The 25,836-nt window shown below is 45.3% G+C and overlaps 1 protein-coding gene across 2 annotated transcripts in view; it reads left to right on the forward strand.

Annotated features, from left to right (window-relative positions):
- The window catches only part of LOC138451431 (leucine-rich glioma-inactivated protein 1-like), a 332,589-nt gene that overhangs the window by 281,239 nt on the left and 25,514 nt on the right, over window positions 1-25,836 (forward strand). For both annotated transcript variants that reach the window (XM_069604910.1, XM_069604911.1), the window contains 3 exons: window positions 2,571-2,642; window positions 6,686-6,757; window positions 9,968-10,137. In XM_069604910.1, the coding sequence (XP_069461011.1) occupies window positions 2,571-2,642; window positions 6,686-6,757; window positions 9,968-10,137 (314 nt within the window). The remainder of the gene's footprint in view (window positions 1-2,570; window positions 2,643-6,685; window positions 6,758-9,967; window positions 10,138-25,836) is intronic.

Here is a 25,836-nt window from a genome sequence, read left to right on the forward strand (position 1 = left end):
ATGAAGTCATCAGGGAAGATGCTGGTTACATTTACGATTGATTCTAAGATAATAAGGTCATACATGTTTTCGAGAAATGACCCACACCTGTGAGATTGTCGATAGAACAGATAGTATGTGGCAGTCTGTTTATGTGATAGTAGAACGTGGCATCTAGAAGCTTCTAGGAGTTTAATGGCTTTTTTATTGAGCATGGAATAGGTCATGTCTGATTAAGAGGCTAGCATTCAAGCCTCCCGCTACCTTCCACATGCGGCCAACATGTTGGAGGCTGTACGTGGATGGGATGAGGATGTCAAACACATGGGTAGAGGTGGGGGAGAATCAGGTTTCCATGATAGAAATGGCATTGATTTTGCATGTGGTGATGAAGATGGAGATGTCAGCAGTGCATACGTTAATAAGCTTTAGGTTATGAGAGCGGCGGTGGTGGAGATAGCATGGCAACAAGGGCGAGTTTTGGGAGATTGAGAGGATTTTCTGAAACTTTCCGGCAATTGTTGTGAGCCTGTGTCCTCATAAACATGTGACTGGACTGTGGCTGTAGGACACACATTGTAAAGTCTGTCAGATGTTGGAGAGGTAGGTATTCTGGCACTTACCCTGTCCTGATCCTGCCCAGGCCCAAATAGACAATAGGCCTCCTTACAACCCTGGCGTTGGACCATGGTGCTATTTGGTCCATGCCGGATTCTGCCATGGTGGATGGCGGATTTACCGCCCCATTCCAAGGTTGGCGGGCGGTAAATCCCCATTCACCATGGCCCCTTCCCCATTCCCATTTTTGGCCCATAGGGCTCAATGGGAATGGGGAAGGCGCTAATTACGGCACCGTAAATTACGGTGCCGTAATTAGCACCAAGGTCCCTTAGCGGGTTGGACTTTAACGCCTGCAAAAACCAGGCGTTAAAGTGTGAATCGGGCGTTTAGGGTTTAACGGCGCCGCAGCCTTTTATGGCGCCGTTAACCCCTTAACGCCAGGGTTGTAATGAGGCCCAATGTTCTTGTCTTCGTCCTTAGCTAAGGAAGGCTTGATATAAGGATATAATATATAATAGGAAGGGCAGGTGAAACCCAATTTACTGGTCCAATGAGAGAGACAGACCTGTTCACAGGACCCAGAAAATTCCTCTGAGACTTGTGGAGGACCGCTGCAAAAGAGGGAAAGGCCAAGCCCTTAAGTAATCTGGGTTTAGCAGCACCATCTAGAGGTGGCAGAGCTGGTCACATGACTAGCTGTTAAATAGTCACCATTTGATATGGAAAGCTGGAGGAGGCAGAGAAGGTCAAATGACCAGGGACACATATGTGAGCCTGGTGGAAGAGCACTGCAAGAGAGGAAAATACTAGAACCCACCAAGTAGTTCATATTTTTGGGAAAAGGTGGAGGAGGTGGAACTGGTCACATGAGTAGGCGCACTGTGCTGAGCCTGGTGGAAGAGTACTGCAAGGGAAGGAAACATCCCATCTCTTAAGTATTCTTCTTTGGCAATAAAATCTGCAAGAGGTGGAGTTTGTTACTGTGTGGTGTAAAAGACTGGAGATGACAGAGTTGGTCATGTGACCATGGACACTCCACTAAACCTTGTGAAAGAGCACTGAAAGATAATGAAAAAACCAAGCCCTTACGTAGCGTCCATTTGAAAGGAAAAGCTAGAGGATGTGTTCCTGGTTTTGTGACCAGAGACATTCCTCTCAGCCTGGTGGAAGGAAGATGCAAAGGAAGGGAAAAAAAACAAGTGCTTAAAAAGTTACCGTTTGGTGGGAAAAGCTGCAGTAGGCACAGCTTTATCACCGTTTGGTGCAAAAAGTTGCACGAGGCTTAGCTGCTCTTATGACAAGGGACACTCCTATTTACCTGATGGAAGAGCATTCCAATTGAGGTAAAAAATAAGCCCTAAGTAATCGATGTATGGTGGGAGAATCTAGAATAGGTGGAGCCAGACACTTGACCAGGTGACCGGGCTCCACTGAGCTTTGTAAAGATCTGGCAGATGCAGAGTTGACCACTTGATCAGGGATACTCCTCTGAGCCGAATGGAAGAGCACTGCAAGGGAGAGAAAAAAAAATATGTCTTTAAGAAGTCACTGTTTGGTGGGAGAAGCTACAGGAGATGGAGCTAGGCAACATTAGGCATAAAAAGATGGAAGAGCCATTGGAGCATGGAGAAGGGAGGTGTAAATTGATATATAATAACACTTCTGCAAAGTTAAATGGATATATAAGAACACTTCTGGGAGTTCTTAGCCGTTCTTTAGAATGTAATTATGCAATTAATTAGTGGGAAGCAGTAAAATATTGTTTCTTTCATGTGATAACGTAGGTTCATGTTTAATTGTTGATTTTCATGTTTCATAGAATTGTGCGATGAATTTGTTATACAATGTTATATGAATGGGACCATGTTGAAGATTTTTAAAAACTATCAAATACAATAATAAAATGGAAAATAATAATAATAATAATAAAAAAGGAAAAGAAAAACATCCAAGTGTACATGTAAATGTCCATACTTAACAGCCTACTGTCCATCTTCATGCTGTCATCTCTCTGTTACCTTCTTTTGCAGATTTATTGAAAACAACTCAATTAAGTCAATTTCCAGAAAAGCCTTTCGGGGACTAAAGTCTTTGATCTACCTGTGAGTAATATTTTCTGGTGGATTTGTTCCACCATGTTGATTGTTTGTAGAAATGTGAAATTGAATTACCATGCTGTGGTAGGCTCTTTTTGATAGAGAGCTGTGCAGTGGATTACATGAGCTGGATGAGGAACAGAAAATGTTTTCTTCACTCTGAAGCAACTTAACCAAAACCTGCCGATACATCAAGAATCTTGGAAAGAGAAGTTGTATAGAAAAGTCAAATTGGAGGCACCTCTCAAATGGGAATCTTGTTTTTTTTCTCAAAATGTTGATTTTTACTTATGCATGGAAACCATACTTTCTTTACAAGGTATCCAAATAACCATGAAGATAGAGCAAAGGCATAGGTTACTTTGTCGAGGTGTTGGGGGACAGAGGTCAATCTGTTGTACTATGCTCTACTGGTTATAAATACAAGTTTTAACCATTCCCCAGTAGTCTTCAGAAGAATACTTGCAAGCAAAGGTAACTTTTAATTTCGCTGCAAGCGACATCATCGTTTGAATCCAGGCACATTGTTGAGTTCTCTTACATTTCCAAGTCCTCAGGATCTGTTTTTTTTTGCCAAAGTTTTTTCACATTTAATAAGAAGTCCTGTGCAAAGGGCAACAGCATCAGGATGCAGAGCAGGGGTGCCATTGGAACCTTGATGCTTACTGATAGTTCAATCCTGTTGTGCACCTCTTCCCAATAGTGAGTGACTGTCCTGCATTCACAGAACATGTGCAACCTAGTACCTCTGTACTCTTTACTCTTTGCCGTACCAACATTTGTCTGATGGTAGAAGTTTACTTTTCCACATTTTCCAAGGGGGCCATGAAAGGTAATTTATGATCCTTTGTTGGGTGTAACGGGGTGCTAAGTCCACTCTCAGCTTTCACCATATCTGACATTCTGAAGATCCTGTTCATAGCATCCTATGCTACTGCATCAACCTGTTGTCCTCTCTCCCTATCCTTCATAGACAACCCTAAAGCAGGTTTTCGTCACCCCTCCATCCTTAATCAGCACTTCATCCACCTATTCCTATGTCATTCTGTCCTGTCATCATCCCTGGTTTATGCTTCCACCTTCCCCTGCAACAGCTGTTCTTAAAGTCACATTCTCTTACCCTATTGTAAAGGACCAATGTCCTCTGCTCTGTTATCAATGGCAAATTTGTATACGCGTTTTTGTGCCAAAAATGCATTTCTTTCCCTGATGATGTTTATAGATAAATATCCTTGTTTGTCAGATTTCTTGTGAATTCAAATACTTTATTTGGCTTAGAACACGCTCTAATTTAAGACAACCTAAAACACAATCCCACTCTGCAATTCTGGGACAAGAAAAAGACTGTATTTGGAGTTAACACTCTAGTTTAGTGAAAAATTGCAACCAAGGCTGGTCCCCTAACTTTATGTTGGGGAAGTCACCAACAATTACATATTATCAAAGACAGCAAGTCTACAAAAAGAATAGATTTCAACCCGCCTGTCACAATTCACAGTAATTTACACAGACATGTGTATGAGAAAATCAATACTATATTACTAGGTTTTCATTTCTAAATAGCACAATTCATTTTCTAAGCACAACAGTGCAGTTTATGATAACATTGCCGCTAGTGAGCCAGTGTATCAGAACCCTGGCGGGTAATTAACCCTTTCCCATTGGTCAATTTGCCGGCTATAAGAACCGGTATAGCTTGCAGTTTCATTATAGCCCGCAAATTTGGCCTTTGCTTTCTTCAGCTCAGAAAGTCGTGCATCAACAGTGATCCGCCCGCCTCTAGTGGCCTAAGTCAAAATTACATTTTCCTACAAATATCGCCATTTTTCGTTTGATAGTTGAAGTTATTGAAAAGAATAAATTAAGATAAATAAGCAAGACTTATAATTTTGTCATCTAATTATTCATGTTTTTTTAAAACTTAAAATTTTCATAGGAAATATTCAACTTCACCAGAAAAATATATAATAATTTAAAAAAATATATTTTTTAATGAACTTTTTTCTCTTTGGCCATTGTTCTAATAGCTTTTTCTCATGTTATTTTTCATTCTTTTTTTAAAACTTAAATAATCCATAGGGAATATTCAAGTCCCTAACAAAAAAATATCATAAAACAATTACATTTTTCAATGAACTTTTTGCTCTTTGGCCATGGGTTTTAATAGCTTTATTAGTCTTGCCCTGGGGCCCTACCATTGTTATGGGCCGTCATACTTTGTTGAAGGCCGTCGCTGGGCTTGGGCCTTTAACTTGGTATCCAGGGCCCATAACACCCGGTACAACCTTCAGGCGAGGTCTATAAAGCTATATTATGGTAGGTTTCATCAAAATCTACAGGCTCAGGTTTTTAGGGAAGCTGTATTTTCATTCTAGAAAGTACAGAATATGGGTTCATCTACACAACATATGAGTGTATTAAGTTTCCCTCCCACTTTTCTTCGCAGATTAGGTTTATCTAGTACAGGGTCCTGCCCTTTCTGTGCTATGTCATGAGCGAGATTTGAATGTTCCTTTGAATTTTCATAATTTTCTAAGGAATGGAAGTGGCTCCGATGCACTCCCATTTATCCCAATCTGTCTCTTTTTAATGACTAGCCTTCACCAGTCTTGGTTTATCGATTCTCTGTCAGGCTATGGAGTGCTGCACATCGGTTCATTGGCAAGTTTTTGAGTATACCTGCGAAAACGCAGGATTGAAATGACTTGGTTATAATTTACCAAACACTGCGTGCACTGTGCAGAAATGTTATTGGTTCTACACTGAATCAGATATCATTTGCCATTAAATGTAGTGTAAATGCAAGGTGTATTTCACATGAAAATGCTAAAACAGTCTACTTGCATTCAATTTGCTATAGTTTCTAAGACACAGTACCCTCTGGGCAGGAACATGCTCTTTAAACTATATTTTAAACTGCACACTCTGCACAGAAATATGTGATTTCAACTTCTATTGTTAATCAATCTCAAATTGATTTACCTTTCAGTTCTACCCTCTTCTGTGGAAGTACTGATAAAGGATGCTTCAGGACATATCTCTAATCATATTGGGGCATTGTACATACTCACTTTTAGATAATTAATTTAAGGCAGAAAACCAGGATGGACCCTTGCAGCCTCTGGGTATCAGCTAAGTCCCTCTGGTCTCTGCTACGGCTGTCTCAGGGAAACAGGTTCACTTCTGGTAAAGACTGCTTCAGGCATCCTCTTTGACAACGCACCAGGGAATTTCTTCCTACTCTCAAGGTATTATCCACTCCAATAATCCTCCATTTGGACAAAGATTCCCATCTGCAGACTGTCAGTATCCCAGAGCTCCCTTTAATTTCTGTGTGTTCTGTGGGTTGGAACTTAAGGAGGCTCTAATACTTGCCACATTATGTCATATGACATCACAAATTATAATTGGTGAAAGCTTCCCATTGGCTTTCAGAACAGGCTGACACGCCCGATAATACACCCCTTCATTTAATAGGTCTAGTTGTCCTTTCAACTTTTATAAATCTACTCAATCTAGTGTAACAGGCTCGCAGTGGGTGCCCCACACCTTTGACTACCTTAAATCTATTCCCTCTTCACTCTCTCTTTTTGCATGTGAATACACGCTATTACATTCCACTGGTCTATGCATCCCATTCCCCCATGTACCACTATTCTATGCCCAGCCACTGTAACATCGCTAAATGCTGCCCACCACAGCTGGATCCATTGCAGCACCCAATCTCCTTTGACTGATGCCCTTCTTGTACTCCTACGCCACGTCTAAATCTATTCCATTTACCCATCGCTACACCCAGTTCCATGTGTGTCTTGTTGACCTGTCCTAAGCTCATTGACCCCTCACTGCTTCTGTTCTGTGATACTTCTCATACCCTATAGCTCTGCAGGTTATCCATGGCCGAGGTTGCAACATGATAGTTCCCCATCATCCTGGTATCTTGCATGCTTCACTGGTCATGGTTCCATGCTAGTACCCGATCCCTTACGCTGGTCCGTCTCTCCAGGAGCTCTCCCGAGAGTAACATGGTCTGTGGTCTTCTCTTCCAGGAGTCTAGCCAACAACGACTTAGAGACGCTCCCAGTGGACCTCTTCCAAGGCCTCCCAGCACTGGCCAATGTGTAAGTGAAATCAAGTCAGACAATGTTAGCATGTGTAGTGTTCCCTCGGTAAAGATCACCAGAAAACTTAAAAATTGAATCATTCACGTACGTATGAGGTTCAGTCAGTGGTATTCAAATGTTCATCGTTTCCGTATTTATAATTGTTTTTATACTTAAAGACATAAATATTCTTTATATGTAACAGTGAATGGACATTTCGGTTCTGGGCACCAATTTCCATAAATCTGTGTAACGTTTACCTCATGTATGAGGAAAGGTGAATCATACATTTTTCAAATGTCCACGTATTCTTGGGTTAAAGTACAATAACACAGAGATCTCAAAGTCCTGCCCTCGAGAGCCTCCATCACACCTTCTTTTTAGGATGACCACCAACTAAGTAATTTACTCCTACGAGTGCCTACTCTATTGAAAAGCATTTTGTGAGGGCAGCCTGAAAACACGGAGTGGATCTAACTCTTGAGGACTGGACTAGGAGACCCCTAAAACAAAAATGTTGCATTCATATGCAGCGTTTGGCTATATGTCAATATGTATGTCCCCAACAAAACACACAACAGTTTCAAATGGCTGACGTTCTTATGGGGGAAAAGTGACATCATTTCTCGTTATTTTATTCTCTTAAAAAGATCGGCCTAATACAGTGTCTTGAGTGTATGCATGTTTGGGATTCATAAAGTGCGATGCTCCCTGGGAAGCAATGGAGCGGCACGAAGGGGAAGCAATGGAGCGGCACGCGTCAGGGGTGAACCAAGGGGAAGCAATGGAGCGGCACGCGTCAGGGGTGAACCAAGGGGAAGCAATGGAGTGGCACGCATCAGGGGTGAACCAAAGGGAAGCAATGCAGTGGCACGCATCAGAGGTGAACCAAAGGGAAGCAATGCAGTGGCACGCGTCAGGGGTGAACCAAGGGGAAGCAATGGAGTGGCACGCATCAGGGGTGAACCAAAGGGAAGCAATGCAGTGGCACGCGTCAGGGGTGAACCAAGGGGAAGCAATGGAGTGGCACGCATCAGGGGTGAACCAAAGGGAAGCAATGCAGTGGCCCGCATCAGGGGTGAACCAAAGGGAAGCAATGCAGTGGCACGCGTCAGGGGTGAACCAAAGGGAAGCAATGCAGTGGCACGCATCAGGGGTGAACCAAAGGGAAGCAATGCAGTGGCACGCATCAGGGGTGAACCAAAGGGAAGCAATGCAGTGGCACACGTCAGGGGTGAACCAAGGGGAAGCAATGGAGTGGCACGCATCAGGGGTGAACCAAGGGGAAGCAATGCAGTGGCATGCATCAGGGGTGAACCAAAGGGAAGCAATGCAGTTGCACGCATCAGGGGTGAACCAAGGGGTGACAGAGGAGCTGGGTTGCATAGGGGAAGTAGGGAAGGTGGGAGCTCCACAGGGGCAGAATTAGGGTTGCGGGGAGCTATTGGCAAGGATGCTCTTTAAAATGTAGATTCCCAAAATCCTTCCTGAAGTAAAGGATGGATGGGGAGCAGTGCCTTGATTGATGTGGTAATTCTCAGCTGCTGTTCTTCATCCTATTGGTTTCTTTCTAGTGAGCCGAACCAACGCATTCTTCTCAGGTCTTGGCTGGGTCCCTTATCAGGGTAGCAGATGAAGCAGGATATCGTAAACACTGGGTCCCTGCATTCACTGTACAAATCCCCAAAGCACCAAACCTGGCCTAGAGGTGGGTATGAGGCGGATGCAACAGTATAACGCCTTCAAACAGGTAAACCTTCCCCACTGTGTCCCTGCTATGGGGGCTTCAGGGACAGAAGCCAGAGAACAGCCCAAAGGTCACAACCGCTGCAGGGATGGAAACGGCACCTTGGGTTTAGAAGGATAGAAGACTGCCAAGTGCAGTCCAAAATCCTCTCGCCACCCAAATCGCAAAGGAGGGCCTTTGGTGCCATCAGACACATAGAAAAGATCTTGTGTAACTTAAACCCACTATGCTTAAAGGCATTCCAAGGTACTTTAAGGTTCCGGATTCTGGAACCTGCACCATTTTTAATAGCAATTAACTTCTCTTCATGGCTATTACGCCCAGCCATCAAACACCACAGCTGCCCACTATCCAAAAACCTCTTCTAATACATTCATTTCCGTGGACATGATTAAGGTTGGGAATAACCCTATAGGAATGGGTTGCCTTTCACCGGTGGGTGTGCTTTGGGAAGCTTCTGTCACCAGGGGGGGACTGGGAACCAAAAGAGGCCCTGGAAATGATTCTCAAAATGGCCTCGTAACAGACTTTTTCAACAAGGCCAACCCTTTTCCATTGGAAATGTGGAAATACCACACAAAAGAGGCCCAAGGTGCAGAGGCCTACCCAGAAATTTCCAGAGTTCCCTATAAGCCAGTCCACCCCTGCCTGTCACCATACTTAACAAGGAAGCTAATTTACTTAAATGAGGGAAACCGCTCAATGCAGAGGAAGAAAGCTGGACGCCCATTGCGATAAAGCTATTCACAGATTATGGACGAATGTAAGACAAAGCTTTGATACGTTACATGGATATGATTTCGTCTTCTTAAATTGCCGGGCATTGCACGCTGATTTCAAAGACCATGTTGGTCAGAACGTCATGCTAGTGCCATGGGGCCTCCACACTGTTTACTGTAGCGCTCATTCTTGTAACCTGAAGTAATATGAATAATAAAACGTAATACTTGCCAACATAGTCTCGGAAGGATAGCTCAGGGGCAACATGCTCGCCTCGGAAGCAAGACGTCACGGAGCACCACAGGTTCGATTCACGGGTCCGCGCTTAATAACCTCTGGGTATTAAGCGCATTATAAATAACCTATCATATCATATGATCCAGTGATTGGTTTGTATCCTGGAGTCAGAGGTAGACCTGTAAGCAAGTGGGAACATTTCCTAGAAGATCAGTGCATCGGTACAGATGGATACAGCTAGTCACGTGTCGAACATGCCCTACATGTCATGGACTGTGCTGGACCAATCACCAATTCCATGACATTGGCCAGCCAGTGAATCTTCCCATGGCCTTATAATCCCCCTCTGACTCCGGGATATGAATTACTGTGCCTGTTTTATGGAACACAGAGCCACAAGGCAGTAGTAATTCACTGCATGCATTTTGGTGATATAGGCATAAAGGCCTACCTCACCCTTGCTTCACACTGCCACCCTTCCGCAGTGCCCGCTGTTTATCTATGGACGATGTTTGTCTTTGCAGGGACCTCCGAGGGAACGCCTTCCATTGCGACTGTCGCCTGAAGTGGCTGGTGGCCTGGCTGCGGAACTCCAACACCACCGTGGAGCCCATCTACTGCAAAGGCCCAGACGAGTACCGTGGGCGCAAGCTCAATAGCATGAACCCCAGGGACTTTGACTGCATCACCACAGGTAGGTTAGGGAACCTGACCAAGGAAACGCCAGCTGGAAGCTGAGCAGAGGCTTTGTTTGCCCTCCTGTTGGCCTGTGGAGCTACAGATTGGGCACAGACAATCGGCACAGCAAGAGTTTCTGAATCGTTAGAAAAATGAATTCCCACTTGGCCTGTAGGTTGTGGCATAAAAAATGTAACCACTTGCACTGAGGATGGAATTAGGCCTGTTATAACTTTCACATTGCTAAGGATCTAGCCTAAATCTAAAAGACCACATTTCTAAGCAGTCAATTTAAGCCATCATTATGGAAAGGGTGGCCACTGTTTGTTCATTTCTGTAAGACCTCTCACGTCTAATGATTGGCAGATCGTCTCTATGTAGTGGCCGTTATCACCAAATAGCTGTTATTGGCTATTTTGTTGCCACGTTCTTTCAAATCTGGGAAACCAGTGCTGAATGCATTATGCAGATAAGACTCCTTGAGAGAACTAATGGATAGGCCTCTCTGGAGCTGCACGCCCAATATGAATTCCATTTAAGCATTCATGATCATTTATCTGTGCTCATTCTTGCTCATACTTCTGGGATCTAACTTTAAATGAAACTCAAGGATCATGGAAAAGTCACATAGCCGCTTGGGATACTGTGCCTGCTGCAGAGATCTGTGCATAACAACCAGATCTAACATTGTATGACTTGACTATCCATCGCTCTTATGTTGATAAATGATCCCCATTGAGTAAATATGACATTATCTGGTGGGGTGTAATCCCTCAATAATACTCAGTAATATTAGGAGTGCTGGTATATCTTAATATAGGGTGTCATACTGGTAATAAGGTACATAGAAAACCAATTCCAAACAAAGTTGGGTTTTATGGTTGCTTAAAGAATAATCCTCCACTTGCTGACATAGCATTAATAAACAAGCACTGGCTATGATAACAGTTTGGGCTTTTGTGTGGGCATGGAAAAGGCACTTGCCAGGCACAGCTGTAGTGGTATTAACTGGCCATTTATGGTACCAGGTGCCACATGGTGTGAGTACCTGGGTATCTAATAGCAGTGCCTGGCAAACACCTAATGCGTATATACAAGCCAAAAATGTTGGCTTTGCCAGTGCTTGTTTTTAACAGGACTTTAGTGAAGCACGCGCAGAGTGCTTAAAAATCTCTCAAGGCAGACCTGGTGAGACATTTTTATTACACCAGTAGCTGGTTTACTATGAAAAATCACTGGTAGGCACTTTGCGTGCAAAGGTTGATGTAAGGCTTGATTAAAGCTCTTAGAGTTCCCATGAGGAGGTGTTTTTCGGCGGGGAGGGGTTGGAACAGGGTGGGAATGGCCATAGGGATTAGTAGGGCCATGGACATTCAATGGGTCAGCAAATAACCAAACACCACCTCAAGGCTGCGTGTCCCTCCTCATATGCCGTTCCTCCCTTTCTGTACTCTAATGCAATAATTCCGACATACAGGTGTCGCAATTGACACTTAATAGCCCAAACTAATAATAAATGGATCCTCTGAACTAGAGTGGTGGACTGAATTTGCACCATATGTTATGACATCGACTGACACTTCTTTTCTAGACAATGTGTGGCACATCTAAGCAAGGTCATTCAAAGCCTTCCTTGTGACAAGGACATATTTGCTTTGTGACACTTGCTATATTTTTAAACAGAACGGATAAACAAAGGAAGAGATATTTGCCCGCCGCATGTTTTGTGATACAGGCGCTATTGGTTCAATAGGAACATGTTCTCCACTTTGGGAAAGGGGTTGGTATGGATGCTTTGCATCCTCCACGGGGATATCTGTGCACATGGAAGGCGCTCTACTTGTGTAATGCGCAATCTGCCACACAAATCAAGGTTTTACATTTGATTGACGTTGTGATCACACATTGCGGTTTCCTGTAGAGCATTCCTGATTGTAAGGGGTTTGAAACTGGTGTGAGTTTAGGGTCATTCCAGATTAGGGGATCAACCCCGTTTGCATGTTCTCAGCGTCTGCTCCGAATTTTGACAACTCTGTTTTACCAAAACTATGGAAGTGGAGTTTATTCTTCTACATCTTAACGTTATTGGAGTGAGGGGAAAAGAGTGAATGTACCAACCCTCAGCCAGGTTCCTTCATTGAAATAATAACAATTCCATCTCAGAGAACATTTACAATTGGGAAGTGCTGTGTCCTTAGTGTAGAGTAACTTGGATCCTGGGGGTGAAGCGTGCTTGGCAGTGGGGTTCCAGGAAGTGTAAGGTAGAGCACCTAGAAAATTGCAATCGTGAAATGACCCCCGAGATGTCAACTTGTCCCATACCTGTCTAATTGTCCATGCTGTCATGCCGCTTCCTTTTCATTTTGGTACTTGGAGACCTGCATTTATAAATAACAGTGCAAAAGAAAAACAGCAACCATCGCTGCCAGCATGGAAACGCTAGAGAGCTCAGTGTATCCTCAGCTTGAAATGGGTTGAGGATTAACGGACTGTTAAATGAAGTTAATTTGCTAAAGTATTGCCTGCCCCATTTTAGCAGTAGACACAATAATAATAATAATAATAATAATGTTATTGCGATTTTGTCCAGAATCTGAACTTTACACAAGCAGCTCAATGCAATATCACATATCACATAAAATGGACAATAAACCTTACACAATAGAAAAGAAAAATAATTAATTAATAAAACAGTAAAATAGAATGAAATAATACCGTGAACACAATAGTCATTCACCTAGGATAATGCAGCACAATGTCCAACAGAGACAGAAACAGAAACATAATCTCTCCTGAGTCCTTCACATATGCCCTCTGCCAATATCACATTGTATAGTACATATGCTTAGCAGCTGAATAGATAGGAAACCACTGACACACTGATCAGAGTCGGGATAAAGTTAAAGAAAGCAAAAGGGGTGGAAAGCCTCCTACGGCGATCAATTTGCAGATGTAATACATTTTATAATGATAAGTCAAACCGTATGCCACATCATGCCACCATATGGCTCAGTATTCGTAATGCAGGAGATAGAAGCATCTTAAGACTTACTTGTAGCCAGACTCGGGGCCTCATTACGAGGAGGATGGTAAGGAGTTAACGGCGCCGGTAAAGGTGCCGGAGCCGTCAACCCCTTACCGCCCCATTACGAGGTCTGCTCGCTGGAACCCCCTAAGGACGCCTGGTTTTACCAGTCATCCTTAGCGGGTCCTGCGAGCAGACCAGGATGCTAACACGTTGTTAGCATCATCCACATTCCCATTGAGCCCTATGGGGGCTCGAATGGGAATTGGGATGTACCGGGTCCGGGTTCCTTGAATGAGGAATTACCAGCCCCTCCAAGGTCGGAATGGTCCGTTAATTCCTCATTCAAGGAACCCAGACCTGGTACCCGGTATGGGGGTAGCCATGCCACTAAAAGCGGCATGGTTACCTCCATCCTCGTAATGAGGCCCTCAAACTGCAAGATGAGCTCACTATAACCTGAATATGAGCATAGGTCTCAAGGGGAAGTCTGGTCCAGCAGAAGATTCCTGACATGCAACCATACTCTAAACAACGCAAGCTGGGTTGAGATAGTCTCTGAGTTGAGGCAATAGTCCCAGAAGGTGTCCCCAATAATCGACCCGTAACTGAGCACCAACTTACCCAGCGAGCACATGCACAAAGGCCCTAGCTTGGGGCAAAGTGGAAGGACGTGTCTAGTTGACCCCATGAGACCCTGTTTCCCACAGAAACGACAGACACTATCTTCCACAGCAACCCACAAGCACGGGCCAGTTACAGCAAGGACGTGTAGTTGGTTGGTCTGCAACTTTAACATGAATTGCCTCACTTCAAGGGCCAGGCACAGTAACAAATAGGGTTGTATCTTCCTATATGTGTGTATTACATGGGATACTGCCTCATACCCTTCAACTTTGTCAGGTGGGTAAAGTTCTCACACCAATCCCATCTATTTATCCTATGTTCATATGATTGTTTTCAGATGGTATATGGTATGGTCCTCTTCCTGGCATAAAGCCAATCAATCTCCTGGAAAAGGACTTCATTTAGTTGTTTAAAATTGCACCCGTGCAGTACTTTTTCCATATTGTAGTTGCTACCTGCTAGGGTAAGCAATGTACACACAGGGGAGGTGCACACTTTTAGGTAGAAAGCACCCCAAGCACAGAGTGCCATTCCCCTCAGCGAGGTTAAGCACAATTCCAGGCGTAGATATTGCATAGGGCAAGACGGCCCCAAGCCCAATACTGCACGTCAGTAGTGGCCCTCAAGAATGTTTAGCCAATTCAAGTCCTGCATTGCCAGCGCTTCCAGGCCATACAGAATGGCCGGCACAAAACATTGCTTGTATAATTTTACAATGCCGGCCATACTGTAGCCCGCCATTCCCTTAGCAAATTTGCAGGCTTGAAGTGTGAGTGATTTTGCTCGCCTCTTTTTCTGAGAGACCATCAGGCTATAGTTGCACAGGGCATCAAATTCCAGTCCTAAATAAGGATAGGACTGAGTAAAGTTAATCATACCCAAGCTCGTATCAATCCCGGAGCAGTTAGGCCCCTTTCTAGGTATCAACACTATCTTGGTCTTTGCCAGGTTGATAGTAAGACCTAACTGGGATCCGTATTGTGAGAGCTCTTCCAGCATGTTCTTTATACCCGATATTGTTCGATCAAACAATATCAGGTCGTCTGCATAGAGCATACCCACAATAGGTGACTTTCCCAGCTTAGGAGGGCAGTTGGACTTTACAGCCATATGGGGAAGAAGGTCGGCAATATAGAGATTATACAACATGGGAGCAGCCACGCATCCCTGTTTTATTCCCATATTGATACCAATGGTATCCGTCACTTCCCCCTCATTATTAAGCTGAACGCTGGTGTTGTTAGCACTGTGTAATGCCATCGAGATAAGTAATATCCAGCTAGGGCAGTTCAATGCTCTGAGCTTAGTCCGAAGCGTCTCTCGCACCACCTAATCGAAAGCATTGGTGAAATCTACAAAGACCATATAGAGGGTAGCCTCCTTATTACTAAGGGTGGAATTGATTAGTTGATCCAGTACTCTAAGGTTGTGTGTTGTACTAGCACCTGGTCTGAAGCCCGTTTGAGCAAAACTCAAAGCTTTGTTTGCCACCACACAAGATTCTAATTCTCTGAGCATGAGTGTCATAAAGATCTTGCTGTGACATCTAACATGGACAGGAGGGGTAGTTGGTCACATTATTCCGGTCTCCCTTCTTGTAGACCGGGATCAATACCGACCTCCGGCACGTTGGAGGCACAGAGCAAGATCTACATACTCGGGAGAAAATAGACAAGAGCACCTGAGCCCAGTTGTTTGGTTCCTTTTTTAGGACTGAGTTTGCTAAACCATTCGGGCCTCTGGCACTAGAGGACTTAAGATTCAAAATGGCCTGTTTCACAATTTTATGGTTCAAGTGAAGAAGCCAGCCCTCAGACCCGTGTAGCGTGTGCAGGTGTCTTATAGAACTTGTTCTTGATATGTTCTGCCCACTACTCCCCAGAGACGGGATTCAGGATTCTTAGGATCTGATCACCCCCTGCCTGCGGAAGTAGCTGCCAGATTTTCTGGCAATCTCTACTACAAAGGACCTGGATGAAATGTTGCCACTTCCCTCTCTGCTGTGACTTGCAGTGCTGATATATACACTATATTGATTGAGAACACTGCAAACTATATTATCTCTGGTTGTTCTGAGTGTGAGTTGCACACTGACCTAACATCATCAGAAGCACACTTACCTAGCCCCAGAAATAAGCATGCTTGAATTTGTAGTTTTATATTTTGATTTTTTTAAAAAAAGATATATGTTCCTATTTTTCACAGCATGCAAGCGCTATTCGATAAAAAAAGGACTAGATAAGTGTGACACAGAGCCAAATAACTTCTTGGACAGTTTACCAGTAGCGGAATAACTTCACTGGCCTGCCATAAAGTGTCCTGCTAGGTTACCTCATGACAGCTTCACAAATCTGATCAAATAAACACTCAGAAGGGAAAATTCATCGCAGTAGAGCTATCAGCGTTTTGGGGGTTTTAACTGAAAAACAGAAGTCCTAATTATAGAGCATGCTACCTTTTTCTCGCCCTTCATCCCCGATACACATCCTGGAAGCAAATACGCAACGCCATCACCTTGGTCTACCCCAAAGTTCAATGCACTTTGATGGGTGCAGGGTTGTCACATAAAAAAACATTACAGTACAAGATGATGGTTCTTGTAGGGCCTGCCGCAGATTTGAAAGTAACGCCCCGCAAATAAGTGGGGAATCAGCCCTTAGTAAATAACATAGGGGCTACACTGTGAAAACCAAGTCACTCTTAGCGCCATTAAAATCTATTTCACAGATGCAGGTAGGCCGGACAGAAGAAAGTGAAGTGCAACAAATCTTCTTTACAGGTTGTTCAGCTGAAAGGTCCGACCATACTGCAATTATTGCTCTTAGTGGGATGCAAATACAACGCCCTTGTAAACACGGTTGGACTGACCTGTCGGGCAATAGGTCAATGCCCGAACCAAAAACACAAACAAAATGCTAGTGTGGGGCAGTTTGTTTGGTGAAAGTAGCCCCCGTTTGTGGCTTATGTGTGCCAGTTTGATAAACTACTTCACCATGCAGCTTGTAGTTTTGATTAGTGTTACTGAATAAATAGTTTTTCAAATGCCCAATTTGCATCGCATTTTATCAAAACCTCCCCCTTGGTTACTATTCAAACAGTGTCACAAAAGGAATGAATTGCCATTTGCAACTGTGGCCACTTTTTCATTGGCGCCAGAGACAATTTAATGCCCAAGTCCGACCCTACTTGTAAACATCTGTTATACAGCTGGTCCCACCATAAAAGATAGTCCTGAATAGTGTTTGTTGGATATAAGATGTTTTTAAGATTAAAATGTTTCAAAGGTTCCTTGGTCTCTCTGTGATCTACAGCAAGGCCCTTCAAATGTGATTCCAAATCATTGTGCAGGATCTGGTTTAAAATAGATGGAGAGAAGAAAAATGACTGTGAGTTCATTTTCAGTAAAAACGGACCAGCATGATCAAACCATGGGATCCTTGAAGCAGCCCTTTTAGATAAGACATATTTAATGATTAACTGGGTTAAAACCGCCATGGGGTTGGGTCAAAGGGGTAGCCAATGATGTACGGGTTTGGAACACATGTCATCCTCCAGGTAACTCTGACTTAGCTCAGTGTTCAATGCATAATTGGAGGCAAATCTTGGGAGTTCTTGAAAAAGTCATTCTCCATCGAGGAAAACCCCATAAAGTAGCTCCATATTTAGCTGTTGCTTTTGTTTTCATAGTGTAAACCTTAAGAATCCTGTTCAGAGGTGGGGGCTTGCACATGTTCATGAACCAGAGATTTTATTCTAGGAACCTGTTGGGCCATATGCTAGCTGCCTGTTGGATCAGAAGTAGTGAAGATGCCTAGAGAATCAAATTCAGACACCTGAGGGCTTGATGGCACAGTTCTTACTGAGCATCTTGGGTATGTTGGTACACTTTCTAACTAAAGAGCAAACTAAAATGGCAGACCCTATACTCTGTGAAGAAAAGTGTCGAGGCTCTTGGAGTTCTCGCTATAAGCACTGTGCCGTCTGCGAATGGCAGAACTGGCAATGCCTTGCTCCCAATAATCACACACGAAAGAGAAGTGCAATCGTGTCCCTGCAGTCGTGCAGTACCGGAAACAGTTCACGCCCGCGTGCGCACATTCTGCCGGTGTCCATGGGTGGCACAGAACAGCCGAGAAACGAATCAAAATCTGGGAGATTTTGCTCCCTTGGCCAACAGAGTCCAATTGGATGATTTCGCCGTCCACCCAAATATAGATAAGCTGGACAAACAAGCAACATCGCGCACAATGTACTCAAAGGTGCAGGAAGCCGAGTGCACACATCCATGCAATATCCTAGATGCACTTGGCTGTGAGATTAAACATTATTTTATAATTATATTTAACACAGAACTGAAGTGACTTATTTATTTCCAACACAGGCTCCTTTTCAAATCCTACGCCATGCACTCTTACCTATTCTGTTTACTGCTTGCTGGCATTCTATTTGGCATGTCTGTTCCACATCGCTCTCTTCTCCAGCACATGCATTCATGCTTTTAAATCAGTGATTGTTTATTCAGCTACTGTGAGGGATTTCTTCCATCCAATCGTTATGAAGTTTCTATAATTACTCGAACACACTGTTCACTTGCAGCTGTTTAACTCCCTGCACTCCCATAATCAGTTTTCTCCACCGCAACCTGCGCTTTGTCGCTCCGGTTCCTCTGACTGACACTCTAATCTATCACGTATTCTCTTAGATGCGCACACTCTTGATAATCCATATTTTCTTCACCTTGTTTCTTCTCCTGGAATCTTGGGTATCCTTGTGTTCCCAGACACGAAATCTCAATCGTTTTGGATTGCGTTGGATGGTATCTTATTCATCTCTTTGTTGCTTTCTTATAGTGCAGTTGTGACGAATCAACTTCCGGGGCACCAGTGGTCCAGGGATGAATATCCGTTTCTAAACCGTCAGTCAGCCCCACACCTCTTATTGCACCATAAGGGATCCGAACAGATTGGAACACAAGTACATTATAAACCTACTTATCCAGTTTTGGTAACAGGGACGGAATGGTAGGCTTATCTCTGCAAGTTCTTGGATCTTTGGGTATTTCCAACACAGCAAAAATACAATTATTACACAATAATAAAAGGGACCATCCAGTCAAGGTTGTATACACATTTCTACTTTATTTTTATTACAACAGACAGTTCTAGCACAGTATAAAATCCAACCCATTCTGTTACGGAAAACAGAAGACAGACAGTTTCACAAAGGAAAGGGATACACTCTGGATACTGACAGGCGGGTAGTCGTAAAGCAACCAGTCTTAACTGTTCAAGGTTATTTGGTTTCAGCACCAAAGGAGCAACGGGTCATAAATGTCACTAGGGGCCTTTTGGAATGGACCAGGGGGACAGAAACACAATGTACCTGGTGCTTGAGATGATCTTGATGCTCATCAGTGCCAAGTCGGTTCCAGGAGGGTTTGCAGCTCCTGGGATAGAGTTCAAGACCGAGAAAGCTGTGGGTATTGGGCACCAGGCATTTCAGCGAGCAAGGCTGGATGGAAGGCTGCAGGCTGGGCTACACGACGGCTCAGAATTAAGAATCGTTGTCTCGGTGCTGGTTGGAGGATCTGGAACGCTGGTCAAGGCGCCTCCGACAGCTTGAGTGACTGGTGCAGCCGGTCGTGGTTCGAGGGCTCGACTGCCACAAAAATGTCCTTAAAAGATGGACGCTGGTTGATGCTTGTTGTGGTACTCCTCCTAGGTTCTTTGCAGAGCTTGTCTCGTCCTTTAAGGTGGACAGCGCAAATCTGAGGAGTGTGTTAGCAGGCAACTTCATTGTCCTTTGTTCAGAGACTCTTGGTACTTCCCATCTAAGAAGCTTGTTGTCAGAACCTAGCAGGGCATGCTGTGCGCTGGCTGGGTACTGGTTCTGGAGCTGCTGTGACAGGTCCTCTGAGATCGGTATCTCCCTCTGTTGCCTGGGAGATTTTTAGGGGAGGGATCTTGCTTCCCTCTTAGACTTCCTCGCCTTCCTTCACTGGTGGAAGCTGTAAGGCAGAATGTACCTTCAACAAGGCTTCAAATGAGTCCTTCTTCTCACTCCTTTCAAAGTAATCGGAAGATCTGCTAAGTGAGGGGCTCAGCCTTCTTTTAAAGCCAAATGGGCCCCAGTGATTGGTGCAGGCTAAGCCTACCTTAAGAAACCAATCCGGGGTTCCCACCAACAATCTTCTGTTATGCGTGAGGTCAGTAACAGAGTGCTTTCCAACAGGAAAGGTAAGGGGTGACACATGCACTCCTAAATCCCACCCATCTTCGGGTCTGTTGTATATCAAAGTGTCTCTCTGATAAACTGAGCCCTCTGTGGCTCTTGATCAAAGTGCAGGCCTCCCTTCAAGTTTGTGAGGAAAGCAGACTTCCTGTCTCCCTTAAATCACATATGTCTTCCCTCTAAAAGGGGTACTCTCTGCAGCGGTTTCCTACTGTAAATAGTGGACCCAGACCTGCCATTCACTGACTTTCATACAGAGGGGTGGGAGCTAGCTTCAAATTGACAGATTGCATATCTGAGAGGTGTTTGTCCTGCCTCCCTTGTGTCTGTTCTGTGAACAAGCCCATTCCACAGGACTGCCTCAATTAACTCTCACCAGTGTGCACCGCCACCAGCAGAACTTAAACAATAGAGAGGGCAGATCCATGGCGACTTTGATATTTTAATAAGGCTGGCCATGGCTGGAGGAAGGTGTTTCCTTCCCCCTTCTTGTGATGCTTTGTTGTACCATGGCTATCACATTCCAGCTGAACATGACAGGGATGACTGGGCCTGTAGGCTGTGTATCCCCGGAGTACACTAGACTATGCGTTTGTTGTGCGGTGAACAGAGGAAACCACACATTTCCGGAGGCTGATCTCCTATCATTCATTTTCATTTTTAAAAAATCAAAAAAGCCCAGGTGAGCACACACTTCCCATACGGCTGGTCGAATTCCTCACATGCGCCCCAGCCTCAACATGTGAACCACTACCCTACTGAGGGTCTGGTCTGTCATCAAGGTGAAAGTACCAGCTCAGGCCATCTGCATTTCAATGATCGGAGACTGGCTTGTTCTAGATGTCCATATCTAATCCCTCTAGGGATATGGCGCAACGCAAAAGCTTAGGGCTCTCCCCTTGCATGGCCATTGATCATCGCAGAGACCGGTGGTGTGTCTGGATCATAAAGTGAGACCCAAAGATGAAGGGTTTCAGCTTCTTTATGGCCCACATGACCGCATTCTCCTCTTTTTCTATGACAGCCCAGTTCCTTTAGCTTTTTGTCAACTGCCTGCTAATGTATGTGAGTGGTTGCTCTACCCCTTCAGAGTTTAACTGCGCTAACACTACCCCAATCCCAAAATCAGAGGTGTCTGTCTTGATAATGAACTCCTGGCCATAGTCTGGTACTTTCAGAACTGGGGCCCTGCACAATCAATCCTTTAAATCCTGAAAATAGGTTTGACACATGGGGGTCCTAGTTACCTTCTTCGGCATCTTCTTGGAAGTTACATCATTCAAGGGCATGGCAATAGTCCCATACCCTCTGATGAATGATCAATAGTAGCAAAACAAAAGAGGTGATGGCTGGAAGGTTTAGAATGAATCTTAACCTCTGGCATCGCTCTGGGCAACCACCCAGACCATCTTTCTTCGCCTGCCAAGCCATTACAAAAGGGGAAAGACCATATGCAAGTCAGGCTTGGTCCCACCCCCAAAGGGGTAGTCCAGCCCGAACTGCTAGGACACATCCCTTCTGCACGAGACCACAAGCATCCCCAGACACGTTTCAGCCTTGTTGGGCACCATCAGTGAGGAGTAGCTTGAGTCTCTAGGCCCAGCAGGCACGGGACCCACATCTGGGCATACCCGTCCCACTCGGGGTGACAATAGCAAAACAATAGAAGTGATGGCTGGAAGGTTTAGAATGAATCTTAACCTCTGGCATCGCTCTGGGCAACCCTCCAGACCATCTTTTTTTGCCTGCCAACCCATTACAAAAGCGGAAAGACCATATGCAAATCAGGCTTGGTCCCACCCCCAAAGGGGTAGTCCAGCCCGAACTGGTAGGTCACATCCCTTCTGCACGAGACCACAAGCATCCCCAGACATGTTTCAGCCTTGTTGGGCATAATCCGTGAGGAGTAGCTTGGGTCTCTAGGCCCAGCAGGCACGGGACCCACATCTGGGCATACCTGTCCCACTCGGGGTGACAATAGCAAAACAAAAGAGGTGATGGCTGGAAGGTTTAGAATGAATCTTAACCTCTGGCATCGCTCTGGGCAACCCTCCAGACCATCGTTCTGCACCTGCCAAGCCATTACAAAATGGGAAAGACCATATACAAATCAGGATTGGTCCCACCCCCAAAGGGGTAGTCCAGCCCGAACTGCTAAGTCACATCCCTTCTGCACGAGACCACAAGCATCTCCAGACATGTTTCAGCTTTGTTGGGTGTCATCAGTGAGGAGTAGCTTGGGTCTCTAGGCCCAGCAAGCACGGGACCCACGTCTGGGCATACCCGTCCCACTCGGGGTGACATTAGCAAAACAAAAGAGGTGATGGCTGGAAGGTTTAGAATGAATCTTAACCTCTGGCATCACTCTGGGTAACCCTCCAGACCATCATTCTTCGCCTGCCAAGCCATTACAAAAGGGGAAAGACCATATGCAAATCAGGCTTGGCCCTACCCCCAAAGGGGTAGTCCAGCCCAAACTGCTAGGTCACATCGCTTCTGCACGAGACCACAAGCATCCCCAGACATGTTTCAGCCTTGTTGAATGATCAATAGTACTCGGTGTGACCTAGTAAGGCTCTCGCCTGCGTCTGTGTGGTGGGGATGTCCCATTCCTTCATAGGCTGTACCTTTGCTTCTAGAGGTTGTTTCTTACCTCCACCGACCAGGTGGCCTAGGTGGCCCTGCACTATCTGATACATTGTGGCCTTGATAGTCAAACCTGCATTCTGCAACGCCTGAAGCACTTGTTTCAGGTGGGATAAGTGTTCCTCCGAGGTGTTGCTGAACACAGCAATGTTGTCTAAATAGGTGACACTGAAGTTTTCCATACCAGATGAAACCTGGTTAACCATCCACTGAAAAGTGAAAGGGGCATTCTTCAATCCAAAGGGCATCACAGTGAACGGATAATGTCCTTCCACAGTTGAGAATGCTGACCTCTCTCTCGCTCCATCTGTCAAGCCGACCTGCCAATAACCCGCTGTGAGGTCAAAAGCACTCATGTAATTGGCAGCGCCAAGCTTGTCAATTAGCTCATCTGTCAGAGGAATGGGGCGAGCATATGTCTTCATGAGAGAATTGGCCCCCTGCAGTCCACACAAAGTACACTTCAGTCTTCCCACCTCTGGTCTTTTTAGAGACCAGTACCACTGGGCTAGCCTAAGGGCTTTGGGATGGCTCTATCACTCCAATGGACAGCATCTTCGAACCTTCCTCCTTGATGGTGTCCCTGACTATATCGGATATCCAGTGAATCCTACTCCTCTGCACCGGCTTACTGTTTCCAGTGCCCACATCATGGGTGCACGAATCTGAATGCTCGTGAGTCAGAGAAAACAGACCAGTAAACTGTTCCAGTAAATGGCGACAGTCTGTCTGTCGCTGTTCTGACTGGTCCGTTGCAAGGTTGACTCCTTCAACTGACCCATCTGTGGCTTCAGTTTCCAAGAGTACTGGAAGGGGATCGGTCTCCGCCTCAGTCTTTCCGTCACTAATGCCATGACCAAGTCAGCCCTGTTATAATGGGGTTTTAGCCGGTTGGCGCTAAAGACCCTGCAGATCTGTTTAGGGCCTTTCACGTCAATGAGATCGTTCACCTCACTGATCTTTTCTAGCACACAGTAAGGCCCAGTACACTTGTCCTGAAGGGGACTGGGTTTTACAGACTCCATAATCCACACCCACTGGCCTGGAGAATAGACTGTCACTGTGGCCATCTGGTCATGTCGGTGCTTCATCAGCTCCTGCCTGGCCTTTAGGTTCTTTATTGACTGTTCCATGTACTTTGCCATTCTAGACCGAAGGCTGAGTACATAGTCCACCACATCTTGTGTAGGGGATAAGGGGTTGGTTTCCCTTCCCTCTTTCACTAGATGGAGGGCACCTTGTACAGGGTGTCCAAAGAGAAGCTCAAAGGGGCCAACCCCTACTCCGTTCTGTGGCACTTCTCTGTAGTCGAACAGAAGGCGCGTCAGGAGAATATCCCATTTTCTCCTCAGCTGCTATTCCAAGCACCTATCATGCCTTTCAGGGTCTTTTGAACCACTCAACGAGCCCATTTGTTTGTGCATGGAAGGATGTAGGGAACCTGTAGGTGACTCCACACTCTTCCCACATGGACTTCCTATATGCTGATATGAAGTTTGATCCCATGTCAGAAACGACTTCCTTTGGGAATCCAACAAGGGAGAATATCCCACTCAGAGCCTTTGCAACAACGGGAGCTTTGATGGTCCTTAGAGGGACAACCCCAGGGTATCTTGTGGCGTGGTCTACCACCACCAAGATATATCTGTTCCCTGAGCTGGTTTGAGGATCCAAAGGACCCACAATATTCATGCCTATTCACTTGAAAGGCAGCCCAACAAAGAGATGCGGAATTAAGGGGGCCTTTGTGACACCACCTGACTTGCCAGAAGCTTGACAAGTCGGGCAGGACCAGAAAAATTCCTTAATCTTTATGCCGAACTGCAGCCAGTAAAAGTGCTCAGACCACCTATCACTACCAAGTGTCCCGCTAAAGGAATTTGGTGATCCAAATACAAAAGGAACTTTCTGTGGCATTGAGGAATCACCAAACTTCTGGTGCCCTCGCTCTCAGAGTCTTTTGGCTCACTTTACAGGAGTCCATCCTTCCGGTACACTTTGAACGGTCCAGGGGCCTCACCCTTAGCCTGCTCCTCCAGCTGCTTCCAAAGGACCGCCAGAGTGGGACACTCTTTTTGGGCTGTGAAGAAGTCAGTCTGACATGTGCCCCCATCTGATGCAAACTCATCCAGCTTGGGCAGGCCCTTCAGATCTGCGCCCAACTGATACTCCACCTCAGGTTCCTGCGCTGCGCCAGGTAACTCTGAAGTCACAGAGTCTCCTCCTACCAAAGTAGGGTCCTCAGTGGCTACTAGCCCCTCTCAAACAGGAGTAGGTGACTCAGTAATCTGTGGAACTGGACTAGGGGCTACTGGCCACGCCCTCTGGGAGCGCTCCAGGCCCTGAGGCTCTGAGTGTTCAATCTGGCGATCTCTTTGGCCCTCGATTGGGTAGCTGCTGCAAATATCTCAGGATCAGGTAGATTCCCACCCAACAAACATGAGACAGGGATGGAGTCTTTCACCGCTACATGCGCTGGGTCATTTCGTCCCACCAGCTGAACTCTACTATCGCCAAGGGCACTTACTCTTTTCCATCAAACCCACTTATGCTACATTCAGGCCCATCCATATTCTGGCCTGGCTGAACCCAATGCTGGGTGACATCAGTGACACTAGCCGTGGTGTCTCGGACCGCAGAGGTTTTGTGTCTATTGATATACACATGTTCTAGATAGAGTTTAGTATTGTTGGGAACTGGGGTCCCTTCTAGAGACCCAGTACTGTTCCCACTCAGTGCAACTAATCCACATTCGGCCAATCCCAGCCTTAGTGGGAAGTCCTCCTCTAAGAAGCCCACACTAATGATAACCTATTCCACAAGTCCACCATTCCCTATGGCTTGCTTGGTAATCCCTTGCAAGAAGTATCCCCTTTTCTATGGCCCAGATCCTTACACACAAAACAACCTTTGGGTGGTGAGAACGTAGGTAGTGTTAGTGGTGTTGCGCTCTTCTTTTCGGTGTGCACGGCTGAACTGGAATTTTGGTATTTCCCTTCATTATTTTGGGAACCTGACTTCGAATTGAATTGGGTTGGACCTTTGTCCTTCCCATCATTGTTTACCTTTTTGTCTGCCGATTTCTCTAACGGTTTGGGTGTGCTCGCCTGAGATTTTTTCTGGACTCGAGTACACACAAACCTGTCTGCAGTTTATGCAAGCTCCCTAGGGTCTGTGATAGTCTTG

The sequence above is a fragment of the Ambystoma mexicanum genome, chromosome 1p, assembly GCF_040938575.1.
Source record: "Ambystoma mexicanum isolate Mex_15411 chromosome 1p, UKY_AmexF1_1, whole genome shotgun sequence".
Lineage (NCBI taxonomy): Eukaryota > Metazoa > Chordata > Amphibia > Caudata > Ambystomatidae > Ambystoma > Ambystoma mexicanum.